The 15,770-nt window shown below is 35.0% G+C and overlaps 1 protein-coding gene across 5 annotated transcripts in view; it reads left to right on the top strand.

Annotated features, from left to right (window-relative positions):
• Positions 1–14,961, top strand: part of VGLL3 (vestigial like family member 3) — a 48,042-nt gene extending 33,081 nt beyond the window's left edge. For all 5 annotated transcript variants that reach the window (XM_036898832.2, XM_036898826.2, XM_036898860.2 and 2 more), the window contains exon 4: positions 9,226–14,961. In XM_036898832.2, coding sequence (XP_036754727.2) covers positions 9,226–9,269 — 44 coding nt within the window. In that variant the 3' untranslated portion in view covers positions 9,270–14,961. The remainder of the gene's footprint in view (positions 1–9,225) is intronic.
• Positions 14,962–15,770: the final 809 nt, after the last annotated feature.

Genomic DNA, 15,770 nt, shown 5'->3' with positions numbered 1-15,770 from the left:
AGAGTAGTTTAGAGGAAAAAGATATATATATGCATACATGTATGTGTGAAAGAGAAAGAAAGAGGTGAGAGAGATTGGCTTTATTAATAATTTTCTCCACACCCACAATCACTTATGGACACATAAAAATAATGGTCAATATAGGGAACTTCACTTTTTGCAGAGATGAAGAAATGTATGTCTAGAGATGTGTATGGGAAAGGTAGGGGACCAGAAAATAGATCCCAGGACCCATATCACCATTTAGCTATATTATGTTGAGCAGGTCTCATAACCTTCCACCTTTCCTCTTCCTTAGATGCAAAGTGGAGATAAGACTTCCTACTCTGACACAAGCCAGTCGATGCCAGTGAACTAATGCGTATGGTTGTGCTTTCTAGATGGTGACACATGGTGCACAACTAAAGGTCTCATTAGTCTTAAAACATATGGTGCATTTCAGACAGAAAAAAGTCACTGGAGATGTGAGGCATCATGAATAGTTGAGATGCAAGCTTTGAATGCTGCTGTCACTTCTTGTGTGTATCTAACTGAATTTTTTTCTGTTCTTGAAGAATAGCTATGATATTTGTTAGAGCTAAATTTCCAGTAGTGGTGTTTGCTGGTTTGGCTGCACAGGGAAAACTGGGTGTTTTTGTCTGGTTGGGTAGACAGTAGGAGAGGCGGAATAAAGAATCAAGAAAAGGATTGGAAGCATTATCAGGATGCACATCTTCAAGACATTTTTAAACACAGTTTTTTCTGTGTAGAGCACTCTGCCATGTGGAAGGAGAGGATACTGAAACAAAATAATTCTTTTTGAGATATTTGTTCTTGTCACTATTACAGTCAAAAGGAAAGTTTATGTGTAGTAAAAGGAAATTAGACCATACATTTTATTAGATTATGAAAATTCCATTGATAAAGATGCTAATCTTCAAGAGTTGTGAACTAAAAACTGATTCATTTCCACCCCAGTACTAATCTTATAAACAAGTTTCTATTTATTGCTACATAATTTGGGTAGCATCTCTTGCTTCCTGAAATATTTTACTACAAATTTCAAGCAGAATTAGGCAATACCGTCATCTTTTGACTGTTTTCTGAAAGGAGTTGTCATCGACTAGCTGTGGTCGGGGGTTGGGTACTCTCTCAAACTACACCACCTCACGTCTTCCTGAGAGAAACTTACGAGCTTGCTTGAGAGGTTGAAAAAACTTCCAGGACATTCTAGTGTGACTCCAAATGGAAAACCACTTGAAGCATTAAGTAGCCTGTTTTAAGGATCAGTGTGTTTTGGATCTGCACATTATCTTTTCAGTAATGGTTTGCTATTTCTCATAGCACATATACGGGTACCTCTAAAAGAAACAGCTTGAAGAATGAAATTTGTTTCAGAACTTGTCCCAGGACAATTTTGCATTGCTTTCAAATAGGCTACAAAGATTATGTACACAAATTCTATATGGCCTGTGGAATTTACAGATTCTCTTTATTCCCTTTCAGTCTGTTTAACTCTTCCCTTATTCTATTTATCAACAATATAAGGTTTCACAAACAGTTGTCTGTGGCCAACATGTTCTGAATTCCTTGGCAAAAAGATGACCAAAAAAAAGTCTTGCAAGAGCCTGATGGGAGGCAAAATACATCATTTTTCAGTTGTATACAACCTGATATGCTACAGATTTACCTTCATAATCATTGTCCACCTTAAGCATGTGTTATAATGCTTATTTTCATATCTGCTTTGCTTGAGTAAGATCAGGAGATGCTTAGCGTCTTCGTGATCATTGAGGTCCACTTATGTTTACCTAGATTGGATAGTCTTTTCTGGAAAGTGTCAGAGCACACTTGTGGCTATAGCAAATATAAGTGAGGTGAAAAATTACTGAAGTCAAGGTAGACTTGATCGATACTGCAACATCTCATTCTTACTAAATATTTTCCAGTATGTTTTGCTATAAGGAGAAATTGATTACTTAAACCAAAAGAACATAAAAATGCACGTGTATTTCTGCAGTTCCAAAGTAATTTTTAAAATTTTGGAATATTTAAATAAATAACAAATACTCCCATGTCCAGTGTTGTCATGTCGGTGTTGTGTCCCTAATCATGTTTTTATGGGGAAGCAATGGATCCCGGTTAGCCTCTGATTGGATAATTTATTTTCTGGATCGTGAAGCTGTTGCTGCATAACCTAGAAACCTCTTTAAAGATGCATGTTTGGCTGCATTTGTTATCCAGCAGATGTTTGAATAGTTTGAATCTCTCGAGAGTATTATAACTTGTGGTTTCAGTTACAATAAGTGATCCAGGCATTTTTTTGGTCTTGCTCCTCTCCAGTTCTGGGAGAGTCTGTAGAAGAAATTACAGAGGGTATTCCATTTCACTCCTCCCTAGTCTTCTTTTCCTTTTTTCTTTGTCTTCAAGGTTTCTTTCTATCTGCTTTTGAAATTGAGGTCACTGAATTGGTGAGCAGTGTCTAAACTCCATGCTGCACCTCCTGATCCCCGGCTGCTCTCGCCCAAGGGGTTATCACATTGACGTTCACATTTTGAGTGCTGTAAATTGCTGCAGGCATCAGAAACTACCTAACTCTGTAATTTGTATTTTATATTTGTCCACAAGGTCAGGTTTAACATGACTGGTTCATATTTGCAGCTCTATATTCTCATGCTTTCAGTCCTTGCCATTTTTGCTTCCATCCGGGCATTTTAGCATGCACAAGTCTGAGGAAATGGATGTTGCTAAAGGCGAAGGCTGGAGATTCTGTGTGCGGGAGAGTTGGTGGATTAAGAGAGAGGAAGGTTCTGAGAGGGCAGACAAGCTGAGGGGGTTTGCTGTCTGGGTCTGGAAAAACCGGAGCAGCAGGAGACACCTGGGCGCTGAACTGCTTGTCACCCACAGTGTTTGCCTCAGGTGTGCAGGTGCTGGGCTGCTTACAATAACACAGTAAATTATGGTCGTCTGGTAACGTCAGGTTCAGCGGGTTTTACATTTCTACCCCTCTTTTGAATCTGAGCTGAAAGATATTTTGACAAGCTCAGACAGTTTACACCTCATTGTTCCTGGCAGTACTATGAGGCAAAGATACTTAAGTTAGTTTTAAGTGTGCCTCAAGAAAACATCTCTGTACACAGAAAAATCTCCATCTGCTAATAAAGCACTGCATTATCTTAGTTAAGTATCTTTTACCACTGTTCTAGTGTGCAAGAGTTATAATGAAATGGTAATTGTAATTCACGGGTCATAATGAATTTAATCTTTAGTCTGGTTCAAGGATACAACTTACTTGTCATGGCTTCAAAAAAATTATTGTACAATGTTTAAGTACTGAGTATGAAGGTATTTAGTGCTTATCAAGCTGGCAAAAATATTTGTGATACATGAGAAAAAATTGCTGAAATACCTAATACACAAAAATCACTTAGAAATCAATGAGGAAACTGCTTTCTTAGAAGCATAGGAAATTGGCCAAAAAAAATACCAGAGGAAGAAATGTCATAATCACATGATGTTTAGCTTCACTAATAAAGAAAGAAATAGAAATTGAAATAATTAGGTACTCTTAATCTATAATAATGATAAAAAATAGTTTAAAATTTTTGAGTATTGGTACAAACATCCTACAATATTTTAACATCCACTGTGAAATATGAAAATGTAAAAGTACATATATGTTTGGGTTCAGCAACTATACAAACATAATTTCAGGAATTAATCTTATCTTCCAAAATATTCACATAAGTAACTAGTATATTGTACACATGTCTGTGTGTATCCAAATGATGGATGTCTATAGAGAATTGGGTGACTTATGGTATAAGGTAGAATATTGTACAGCCCTCCAAAAGGGTCGATCAGCATATACTGACACAGAATGGTTTTTCAAGATAATATTGTTGGTCAAATAAGCATGTTACCTTATATAAATATACAGTGTAAGTACGCATGTAAATACATACAGTGTGAGTAGATATGTAAATCTGAGGTGTACTCAGCAAGATATCTGGTGACGGGATATTATGAGAACTTATACTTTCTAAATTTACCCGATAACTTGATTTTTAAACAAGAAATCTATAATGTTTTGCAAATAAAAAGATATTTTAAAAAAACAATGAAGGGAGATACCCCTGGTGGTTAAATACAATCTATCTTGATAATCACTTGAAATGAAATCATAGTTCCCAAATTGGAGAGGTCTTGCTCTTATTTTTTCTTCCCCTAGGTTAGTATTAAGGTGCTACCCCATGAAGGTCTTATTTAGAAATTCTCAACTAGAATCTAAACTGATTGTCCCAGGGCTCAGACAAATGCAGTTGCAGGATATTTACCAGTGATAATTTTATAAAGTAGGAGAAGGTAATATGACTGTCTCTTGCATCATTGTGATCATTTATTTGTCAGTATGTCAGTGTTCGATGTCAAGTTGTTGGTAAAGGGTGGATATTTTGAAATAGCATCCAGCACAGTGTTGTATTTATATCTGTAAATAAATAAGACATCTTTATTAAAGCAGGGATGAAGGAGGGTATTCATTTGTTAAATGTAGGAAAAAGCTACTAGCTCCTTTTAGTCAGATAGCAAGTATTATGATCCTAAAGGGCTTCTAGACTCTTAGTACCTATGAAATGAGAAGTTTATGTTTATTCATTTAGTACTTTCTTTACTTGCAGGTCATAAAATATTCTGCCCACACTTCCAGATTTTATGTTCCTATTTTTCTTCTCTTTTTATCAACAGCATGTCCTCAAGTGTATGGTTACCGCATTACCACTTTTATCTCCAGCAATAAGATTAATTAGAAACATGTTCAGTTTACTTAGGAGCTGTAATCAATGGTGCTTTCAAATGATTATGCTTTCCTAGAAGTAGGATTTGCTTTTCTTGTAGATATGACTCTGATAGTCAGAAAGTCCCGTGCATGAATATAGTGTGCAGGAATATAGCTTTTTTTTAAGTAAGCCAATTATTATTTATTTCTACCCAATAGCAGAAAACAACCTCATCAATTATGAGTATTCTTAGTCCAACCCAATGATACCTCCATTGATCTCAGTTTGACACAATATCCCACTGAGTGTTGAAGCCTCTTTTCAGACTCTTCCCTCTCCCTGAGACTCCTAGCGTTAGTTGCATTACCAAAATGGTCAATTAAGAAGCTGCTATCTGTCTTGGTTTTGTCATTTCATTCCTACCCTGGCCTTTGTTTCCAAACATATCCCCTCCTTACACTCTGTTTCACAGTGCGTTCAGTGTATACAGTGCTCCCCGATAATGACCTGTTTAACTCCAGTTCAGCTGCCTAGTGTTTGTGATCCCTTCAAAATGTCCCACTGGGGCAACCTGTGCCATTTCTTCTGCCCAGGGCACCCACATCACAGCTATGGGCCGACTAGCAGGCCTAGCAGAATCCTCTCCGAGCCAGCTCGCTCCTGTATTCTGATTAGGGGAGCCACAGGAACTTTCAGGTCTTTTCACAGAACACCTAGGAGTTGAGGGAAACTAGGAAGGAGGAAGTATCCGGCTTTTCATGCTTAGATATGTCCTGTTACCATCTCTACTTCTTTGTCCCCAGAGTCTTTTGCAAGAGGCTCTGAATCTGTGAAACAGTTGCCTCCCAAAGACCTCAGCTAAAATATAAAAACATGAGTTACAATGCCTTGTTATGTAGTCAGATTCTTCAAATTTTGGAGGGAAATCATATTACATCTCCCTTGAGCAGTACTTCTCTCCTGCTTCTCATTATCCTACATTCCCCTTCTATCTTCATACTTCCTTTACTTTCTTCCTGGGTCTGGGTTTTCACCTTTTTTTTGTCTGGTGGTCAGGTGTTAATGGTAATAGAATTGAAATGAGAACTGGGTCTGTGGGCTTGCATTTCCTTTTAGGCTTTTCTCCTAACTGGATCCCAGACTCTCAAGCTCTGAAGCCAACAATGTGATGTCTTTGTTCTCTGGTCCCATTTCTGACAACCACCTCATGAGCCAAATGACCACCCTATGACTTCAGTGCTCACACTAGGGAAGTTGGGGGCCTGGAGGGTGGCTGTACATCTAAAAACACATCAGTTAATATGACATAGCCTATTACACAACTGCAGGAGTCTTCATCTGAAGTATAACAAACTCCTTTGTAATCATTTACTGCATCTAGGAAAATCACTGCAGGTGTATAGTTTAAAAAAATCAGTGAGATCTATTTTATTAACATTGATATAGGTTCTGTTCAATCAGGCTGGTTTTCAATGGTGCAAAAAAGGAATATAAAGAGTTTACTAACTTTTTCTTGAATTTATCTAATAAAGGGATTTGACATGGGTTGTTGTAGGAGTACAGGTTAGTGTCAAAATCAACAGAAAATTTGGTCCATATACAGGGAGACATATAAGTTGTGGACTGATATCAGACCACCTCATTTTCAATCCTAGCTCTATCACTTAATAGTTGCATAATTTCTCATAGTCTCAAGGTTCTTACTTGTAAAAAGAATATGAATGTAACCTGTTGGAAAGCATTAAATGAGATATTTCATGTATAACACTTAGCACAGTGCCTAGCATATTCAGCCCTAAGAAAATATTTGCCAACACCAATTTTAAGATGTTTATTTTTCTTTCTACTGAAAATACCACAGACTAAACAATGAAACTAAGACTGAGTTACTAATATCAAGTAGATAACCATGGGGGATTTCAGGTAGCTGGTTGGGAGATTTCAGGATATGTTATGAACTGATTTCAAATAGTCTTTGAGTTAAGGAAGTGAGGAGGCAAGAACACCTGAATAAGAGCAAAGTTATATCATAGTGGATTTTGCATTCTGGTGTAAAAAAATGTTGGAGAAATCCCAAATACATGTAGACCACATAAGGATCATGGGTCAAAGATTTCATCCTGTTTAACTCTTGCTTGAAAAATTAAATGTACCTGCTGACTCTTAAAATATCCTAGCCTACCCTCATCAATTGTCTAACAAGGAAAATCATAGCCCTGCTTCTCTGTGGCAACTTATTAGTAGTTGGGTCTTTTGTTTGCTGTTCATTTTCTTGAACTTATGCCTATTTTGAAATTTGCAGGTATGAATACCTGTAATCAAAGCAAAGGTTTGACTGATTTATCATCACCAAGGAGAAGCTGAACCACAAAGTCCACATTAGATATTTAATCTGTTTTGGTCTGTGGATGAATCAATTTTTTTAGGTTTGCATTGGAGTATTGCAAAGACTTGGAAATTTTAAAAATTGAAGAGATGAAGTTATAATGAGGGAATGCCTTGTTATTCTGGCTGGAAAATTTAGGACTATGTTCAAAGTAATGCAATATTTGTCCACAGAAGAAGGCTAACAAGATTTTGAAGGAATCATATGTCTTTGTAAAGCAAACTAGGGATTGCCTTCTAAGAGGAAAAAAGACACTCAAACCACTTGATGATTCCAACACTATTCATGACTTGCAGTGCTGACATTCTATAGACTGCTGGAGTCTTCAAGTGTGGAAATACTGAGTCATACAGAAGATGAGATGGTTTAATAATGAAAAAAATATTTATTCAGTCAGCAGATTGTCAGTTAAGGTGGTTTAGATTATTAGAGTCACTCAGCAGAGACTGTCAGGTTGCAAATTATTCTAACCACAAAATCATAAAGCAAACACAGTAAATTAGTATACTCCACATACTTTTATTTCTTCTTCCTCCCTTCCCCCTTCTTCTCATTATCCTCCTTCTCCTCTTTTGAAATGGAAAAGGAAAACTGTTGACTCTACCTAAGCATGAAACTAGTGCACATGAGAAAAAATTTAAGGTGGGACTAATCTTTTTTTTTCAGGAAGTCTTGCTTTTTCCCAATACATATGTGCTGTAGAATTAGATGGTGACTTGTGCTTCTTGGAGGTGCTTGTCTCCTTCTGTTCTTTCTCCCTTATTCAGTCTTTTGTAGATTGTTTTAATGTCTGACATCAATGACTGACAATGGTGTCTGTTTTGTAATGGCACCCATTGTTTTATAAGATTTTCGACAAGTTGGAGGGACAAGAAATAAAATCACTGCAGCTGTTTCGGTAACAAAATTTAAAACCATACTGGCTCATCTAGCCGTTCAATTTCTGACATGTAGCCCACACTTAAACAATTCTAGATCAAGGATCAAAAGGACAGCCTGTGGTCCTCCTCTCCTAGAGCTGCAGTCACCCTGCATCCCTACCCACTTAGTTAACAGCCTTCACTTCAGATTTTCATATGTGGTTTTAAACAACTGAAGAGCAACCATTATTCTGAGCCTTTACTCTTCCAAACAATTATGCCTCAGGACAAAAATAAAGGAACTGGAACAAAGTGACTTCAACTGGACGTATGCCAGCAATGCTATGTTTATTGCTCATATTGGAAATTTGTCAATTGACTCTGCAAGAACCAAATCAGAGTCACATTTTTTGTTTCCTTTTTGATAAGCTTCTTCCTAATCATTTTAGTTTTGAGTTGGAATTCATACATGTTCAGATATTTTCGTTTTGTCACTGGTTTTTAAACATCTTTAAAGTTTATTTTCTGTCTATAATGTATGGATTTTTTTATGCCATCTTAAATATTTCCTGGAGAAATATGAAATAAAAATAAGTAAATTTGTAAATAGAATATAGGTTTCTTCTATATATTAGCTAATATATACATATATTAGCTGCCAACCAACTATATCTATTTTACTGACAATACTTAATTCAATTTTAACTATGTCTAATTGTTCACCATAATTTATATCAATCCCAGTATGTAATACGTTTCAAAACAGCACCAGAATATATTCACTAATTTAGCTCAAAAACATCATTTTTATTGATGAGAAGTATTAAATGAAGTGCTAAATGCCCCAAAGATTTTTTATACCATTTCCCCCCAATATCGGCTACTTTTTGAAATAAGTAATTAAAAGGTTTCACTTACTGTTTTATTTATTTTATTATTTACTAACATGCCAAGAAAATAAAACCACAGTGAAGAATTTGTACTGTAGAAATAGCACTGCCCTAGTTTAGATTTTTTTCATCTGTGTTGACTGGTTTTTTGAAAATTATGAGCTCAAGCACAGAATTTCCTTAGAGATCAGGTATCCTTAGGTTACACCTCACAGTTGCCTATATTGTCTTGGTTTCTATAGCCAGTGCATTGTAGATTATGCCCAATTTTTTTTTTTTCTGGTCACTGCATATGTTAATGCCTTTCGTTTTTCTCACTTCACCTTTTCTAGGTCTACAGCATCAAGACAAGAACAAGGAATCACCGTGGTACTGAACCACAGTATTCGTAAGTCCGGGCGGAGCGTGAATCTACAGGCCCACTGGGCAAAGTTGCTGCCAGGATTCCCCGTTGTGCAGTGGGACAAGAGAGGAGGAAGCATCAGCCAGCCGACTTGGGTTTGGAGCCTCTTCTTGAGAAAGCAGAGTGGGTCCGAGACATTGAAGAAAAGCATTTTTGTTTCTTTTCCCCTCATCTGAGCCTTGCCAACTGTGCAACTCTCCTTTTTTTGGTCTTGCTTTTTTCAATACGTGGTTTAATTTTTGTTTCATTTTGGGTTTTTTGTTCTTATTGAACCAGCCACCTTATCAGGAAAAGATGAACCACAAGTGAAAATGCTCATTCTTTCAGGAATACAATTTTGTAGCTCTATGTGTATCTATTTTTGTAGAAATACAGAAAGTTTGATTTAACATTGATGGGCTATTTTTGAGGGATGTATTTTTTTTTTAATATTGTAAAAATTGTTAAGTTCTGTTTAAAGAACTTGCTCTCAGAGAAGCACTGGCAAAAATGTTTAAAATGCTTGTCTTTAAGATGTCTGTGATATGCTCTGTGCTTTCTAGGTTACCTCAAGTGTTTAATAGTTTCTCCTTTTTACAAAAGTAGCACCATAGCTAAGCCAATATAGTATCATTTTACATTAAATCTCAGTGAAGATTTAATTCTATGCTAGCTCACTTAGCTTTGAGTTATGTGTAATAGATTGAAAAACTAGTTTTTTAATGGCTACACTAAAGAGAGGATATTTCATTACTTTGAATTCTTCCAAAGTATACTTGGAGGTTGACTAAGAAGAAAGTGCATAAACTTTCAATCAGAGGGAGAGTTTACCTAAAGTAATGTAATTCTCTTTCTAGTCCATCCGACTTTGATAAATGCAACCAGAGTTTATATCTATTACTGGAAAAAAATACATTTAACCATGCTCCCTTTGAGTGCCAGTGACTTATTTTACTTGTTTCTAATTATTCATTCATGGTAGTTGGTATATTTTAAGTGGTTTTTTGTTTTTTACTGGAGATAGTTTGAAGGGATAATATTTGGGAAGATATTAGACACATCACAAAATCTTTAATTCAATTTCTGAAAATGTTACCCATCATTGTAAAATCGCAAAATAATATATTGTGTAGGTAATTTTTAGACATAGGTTTTTGCAAGTTTTTTTGTTTGTTTAAAAGTTGATTTAGTTGATTTAGTTCTGTATTTAGTTGATTTAATTCTTTTTAAGAAACATCTTCAGGGCAAAATGAAATTTCAATTGGGATTTATGCCACAATTACTGAAATTAGCTTAATAAATTGACAATTTATTATTTGAAGTTTATTACTGAACACCCAGGATTCAACTTGACACGGGCCTCAGGATCTAAATAAATTGAGGTTGGAATTACCAATAAGATCCTGTTAGGAAAATATTAAGATTGTGGAAATAGCAGTTACTAATATTTTAAGGAAGGCAAAGTCCATTCTTTCTTCCAGCTGCTTCCAGAGATGGGTCATGTTAAAATGTCAGTGTTACATAAAAGTTTCAGTTTGGTAAAAAAGTTTCTCAAATTTCTCCCATGCCTGTCCTCACCCATGTGAGATCCAGTGTTTAGTGAAACAGCACGTGTGTGTATCATTTGAGATTTATGAGCAACAAAACTTCTGCTTAGCTAGGCAGAATTATCACAAATAATTTTAAAACATTTCCCTCAGCTCCTTTCATTTTCTTTACTGGTGCATTTGGTGAGCTGTAAATCCGTGCACTCTGTACTCTCACCACTGCAGCCAGTGTCGCCACGTTTATACCTAATGTGAGGTCCAAGCTTAAGGTATCTTCCATTTCCTGAGGATATGAACTTAGATGTCTAGGGAGTGGTTTGGTTAAATCATCTATGTTTTGATTTACAATTTGATCTGACATAGTTGTTTGTACTTTGCCCAAATCTGTGGAGCACAGAGTTGAAGGAATCTATAAAATTGGTTTCATCTTTGTCCTCCTGAGTTTTCAAAGGCAAGTATTCAGCAGTTTCACAAGATGACTCACTGGGGATTATTTATTTTCCTCCCTTTCCCTTGAAACCTATTAACTTCCTTTGCAATTTCTCTTAGAACAATGTTGTATTCCAATCATTCAGACCATTCAGTTGTGTTTTCCCAATTTAGAGGAGAAGAGAAGTTACATACATCTGCTCCTTTCCTTGTTCTCCCCTGAAATGTATAGAAGGAAAGAAAGCAGATAATTAGGTAGCTTCACCCTGAATTTAGCATTTGCTCTGTGTCACTCCTGGTAACTACAGGATAAAACATTCCTTGGCTCTGGGGTTTCAAGAAAAATTGGGGACCTAAATTCTGCTGTACACAGGAAAGATTCATAAGTGAGATCTCCCATTGAGCACAGGTCCAGGTATTGTTGCAATATTGTAAGGATTAGATCCTTGCATATTCAAGGTTAATCTACATCTAAGTAAAAAGAAAATTGGACATGTCTCTGTAATCTTATTCAAGCTTTATAAGGATTTGTAAGCTAAACCCTAGAAAATCATCTCACTTATTTAACATCTAATCTGTGCTCTGGCCACTAAACTACTATGTGCTAAGGAACTACATAATAGTGACAAGTTAGATCCTAACAAGTCATTTAGTCCCCGTTTCTTGCAAAAGAATCTCTAGACTTTTTAAAAAACAACATTTCTTCTTAAGAAGGTTGACTACTCTCTCCTAACTTGCCTCTCTAATTTTTCTCTTTTCTCTTTCCTCTTACAATTATTTACATTATTATTTTAAGCAAAAATGGCCATAATTGCTCTAAATTCTGCAAATGAGAACAAATGGATTACAAACAATTAAGGAATTAATTTCCTTAACTTTATAACAAACTTTGAAAAAGGAACAAATTGTAGACACTGGCATAAAACATGCCCTCGAGGAGCTGGTTATTCATTATGCAAATAGTTTTGCAGAATATATATAGCTTTTCCATTTGGTGTCTGGTTTAATGTTACATTTGTAATTTAAAGTGGCAATCGGAACCTATATTTCAAGAAACTACATTCTATCCTTTACTGCGTGTCCCTTTGTGACATAGTATTTGGGGAATTAAGTCAACAAGGCAGTGGCATTAAGTTGTGGAAAAGGAAAGTACTTACGTTAGAATTCTGATGGAGGGCTGAATAGCAAAATGAATTAATGGAAAAGAGTACTGGCTTATGCACTAGACATTCTCTGAATTCTGGCTTAGCCACGATTAGATGCATGTGATTTGGGGCTTCATTTACATATCTCATGAGTAAAGTAGGATGTAATACCTGACTGGCAGGCTGTGAAGGTTGGAAGTCATGTATATATATAATCAATCATCTGGCTCATAGTAGATGTTCAATAAATGTCTCTTAGTTGAGTAAGTACATCATAAATTTGAGCTCTGTAATGTCCCTTCTCTTCTTTACTTTCCATATGCAATTCTACAGCAATCAAATAGACATATGACCATGCTTTTTCCGTAACAAATTGTTGCAAGAGTACCTTTGTCTTCTACTGGCTATTAAAGATAAAATGTAAATGTTTAAATTATCTCTGATACTTTAGTGTGCCATTTATGAAGGAAAATAAATTAATCTTTTAGTGGTATGTAGGTCCAACTGTGAGTTTTCTTACGTATTCCAGCATTTTATTCATCCAGGACCCTATGTATTATTTTTTCCAAAATTAAGGCAATAGTTTCATTAGATCACTAACATTTATATTTTGCAGTTATAGTTTGAGCTTCCTTAGTACCTGGAATAAATCTCCTTTAAAGTTACCTGATTTTTTTTTTCACTTGCCTTGAAGGAAAACTTGCAAAATACGGTGGAAAAAAATTATGCGCATAAAAAGGGGAGGAAAAAAAAACAGCCCTTTACGATCCTAGTCAGCAGATTTACTTTACTTGAGGAAAAAAGAAATAACTTTATTGGAAGCAGATGTTGACACTGTGTCAGTTACTAAAGATGGAAAGAGTTACTTGAACCATTGCAGTTCCAAAAAGGTATTGATGGCAGTTACAATTCCTGTGATTGATCACCTTCACAGCAGACAGGACAGCAGAAAGGCAGAACCTGAATGAGATCAAGACTGAAATCAGCCTGCCAATTTTAATATTTGGGATACTAACGATTCAGTTTTATTTTGTGGTGTTTTGTTGTATTTTATTTTGTTGTCTTTTTCTTTCCTCCACGATAAAAGACACGTCTTTCAGAAAACTTAAGGCTTGTTTGAGAGAGGAATTAAAATGTATTCTCTAAAAACATGATTCAAGAGCCCTTTAAATTTATGTTGTTGTTAAAACTATCTTTAAAGTTGTTTTAGGAAAATCAAGTTAAAGTTTTAGTTCAATAACGTGTGTTAAAGAAAAATATGTATACACAAAAGTGAAGGTTTGGAGATTGGGGTATGGATGGGGCCTGCAAGGAAAAATCAGCCTCAATAGCTTCAAAATGTTCATTAAACTTTGGTAACTTGGTCATGGAGATTGGTCACAGACCAGACTTTTGGTTTCTTCAGTAAGCTTTTTTTTTTTTTTAATTTTAGTGCTCTCTGGAAATTTTACCCTATACATTTTTCCAAAATATAGAAATAGTCATTATTATTAAAATGTCTTAATTTTCTTGTATCTTCTGCTGTCCATTGTACTTTTTAAAAAATATATATTTTTATAGTTTTAAATAATTGATCAAACTCATCTTATCTTGAAATTGCCAGTTAATTTGATCCAGTAAATTTACCTGAAACTCCTTTTAAAGTTCCACAAAATTCTAATTGAGTTGAGTGTAATTTACCAATTCCGTTATATAAGTAAACAGTGCTGCCTTCTATAAAAGAGCAAATCACCACCAAATAACTTCCTTTTTAAAAATTCTGGACTACTAAAATTGATCTAAGAATAAATCTTTTAGAATACAAGATTTTCAATTTTATTTTTTTTTGGTATATGCGTAAGATGTGAACTTTCCTAATGTGTCTCTTTATACCAATAGAGGTGTACATTTTTTTTTCTATGCTATGGCTAGGGCAAAAATTAATGATTATTTACACATTTATCTAAATTTCTCAGGATATTTACCATCTTGGATATTACATGTGATTTAAAAATACTAGTCCATACATTTTTCTGGATATACAATAGAGGGAAGTGTTTTCATGTGAATTCTTTGTATCATTTTAAAGTGCACATATGAAATGGAAAGGAAAAACATGGGTTCAATTTGTCTTCATCATGAAAATTTGGGTATGGTAAAATACTTTAAAACAAATACATAGTATGGTGAACTTTGTATGTCACATGGTTAGGTAAACTGAAAACTAATAATAGAAATATTATCTTATGGTATTGAAATACAATGAAATTCCAGATTTGTTAGTTTCATTGGCAGTTTTGTGCTATCTTAATTTTACATTTCCAGAAAGACAAATTAACTGATTTTAGTTGTGTTGTCCTTAATTCACAAAATACATACATATAATTCATAAACTCATATTTTTTTCTGTTTTTCTTGAGGTCAGGGAAAGAGACATTTTCATATTTCTTTTCATTCCTCAAATGAGGTCTCATAACTATGTGTCAATGATATAAGATGATGGAGGACTTGTAATAAAAGCAGATGTCATCTTCAATTTGCTCAATAAATAATTTAATGTGAATTTAATGTTTATATTTTAATGTAGCATTTTGGTGTGGCCTGCATTTCTTGAATTAACTAAAGTTGCTTTCCTCTTATTCATTTAAGCAATTTAATATCTTTTGAAATTAAAACACCTTAGTTGTTAGCTTAATTTCTAGAGCCAAGAAATTTATATTTTACAGTGAGGAGTGGGTTATACAACAAGTGTGTATAATGGAAGAGCTAGTGAAATGGGCTATATTAATTATATAACATCAGGAGGCTTATGAATTTTTTAAATACCTCTAAGATTATAAATTGACTCTTTGGGAGAGGTTGTTTGTTGTTTTGTTTTTACATTTATTGATACGGAATTTGCTATAAGTAGAAGGAAAAGAAAGAAAAAAATTTCCTAAAAATCCATTGACATTGAAGTAGTACACCTGGAAAGGATGATTCTAAGACCTTATATTTTTGAAAGAAGTTAGAGTTTCCCTTCATGTGTGCTCTATTACTTATTAAGTATATCTTTAATGTGAAAGTGCAAGAGTCTAGAAATTAGTATTTAAAATCACCTCCAGCACTGCAGGTGAAATAATTTGGCACAGGTTTTTTAAATGTCCACTATATTTAGACTAGACTAGTGTTATGAGTTTTCTATGGTTGCAGACCACAAACTTAATGGCTTAGGACAACTCAAATTTATTACCTACAGCTCTGTAAGTCAAACATATGGCACTGGTCTCAGTGGGCTAAAATCAAAGTGTGAGCTGCATTCTTTCTGGATGCTTCAAGAGAGAATCTTCTCTTTTCTTGCTAGTGGCCCGCTTCCTCCATCTTCAAAGTCCTGGCCGGGTCCTTCCCACTTGGTA

The sequence above is a fragment of the Manis pentadactyla genome, chromosome 1 (genome assembly GCF_030020395.1).
Source record: "Manis pentadactyla isolate mManPen7 chromosome 1, mManPen7.hap1, whole genome shotgun sequence".
Taxonomy (NCBI): Eukaryota; Metazoa; Chordata; class Mammalia; order Pholidota; family Manidae; genus Manis; species Manis pentadactyla.
This window is presented reverse-complemented; position numbering and strand designations above follow the sequence as displayed.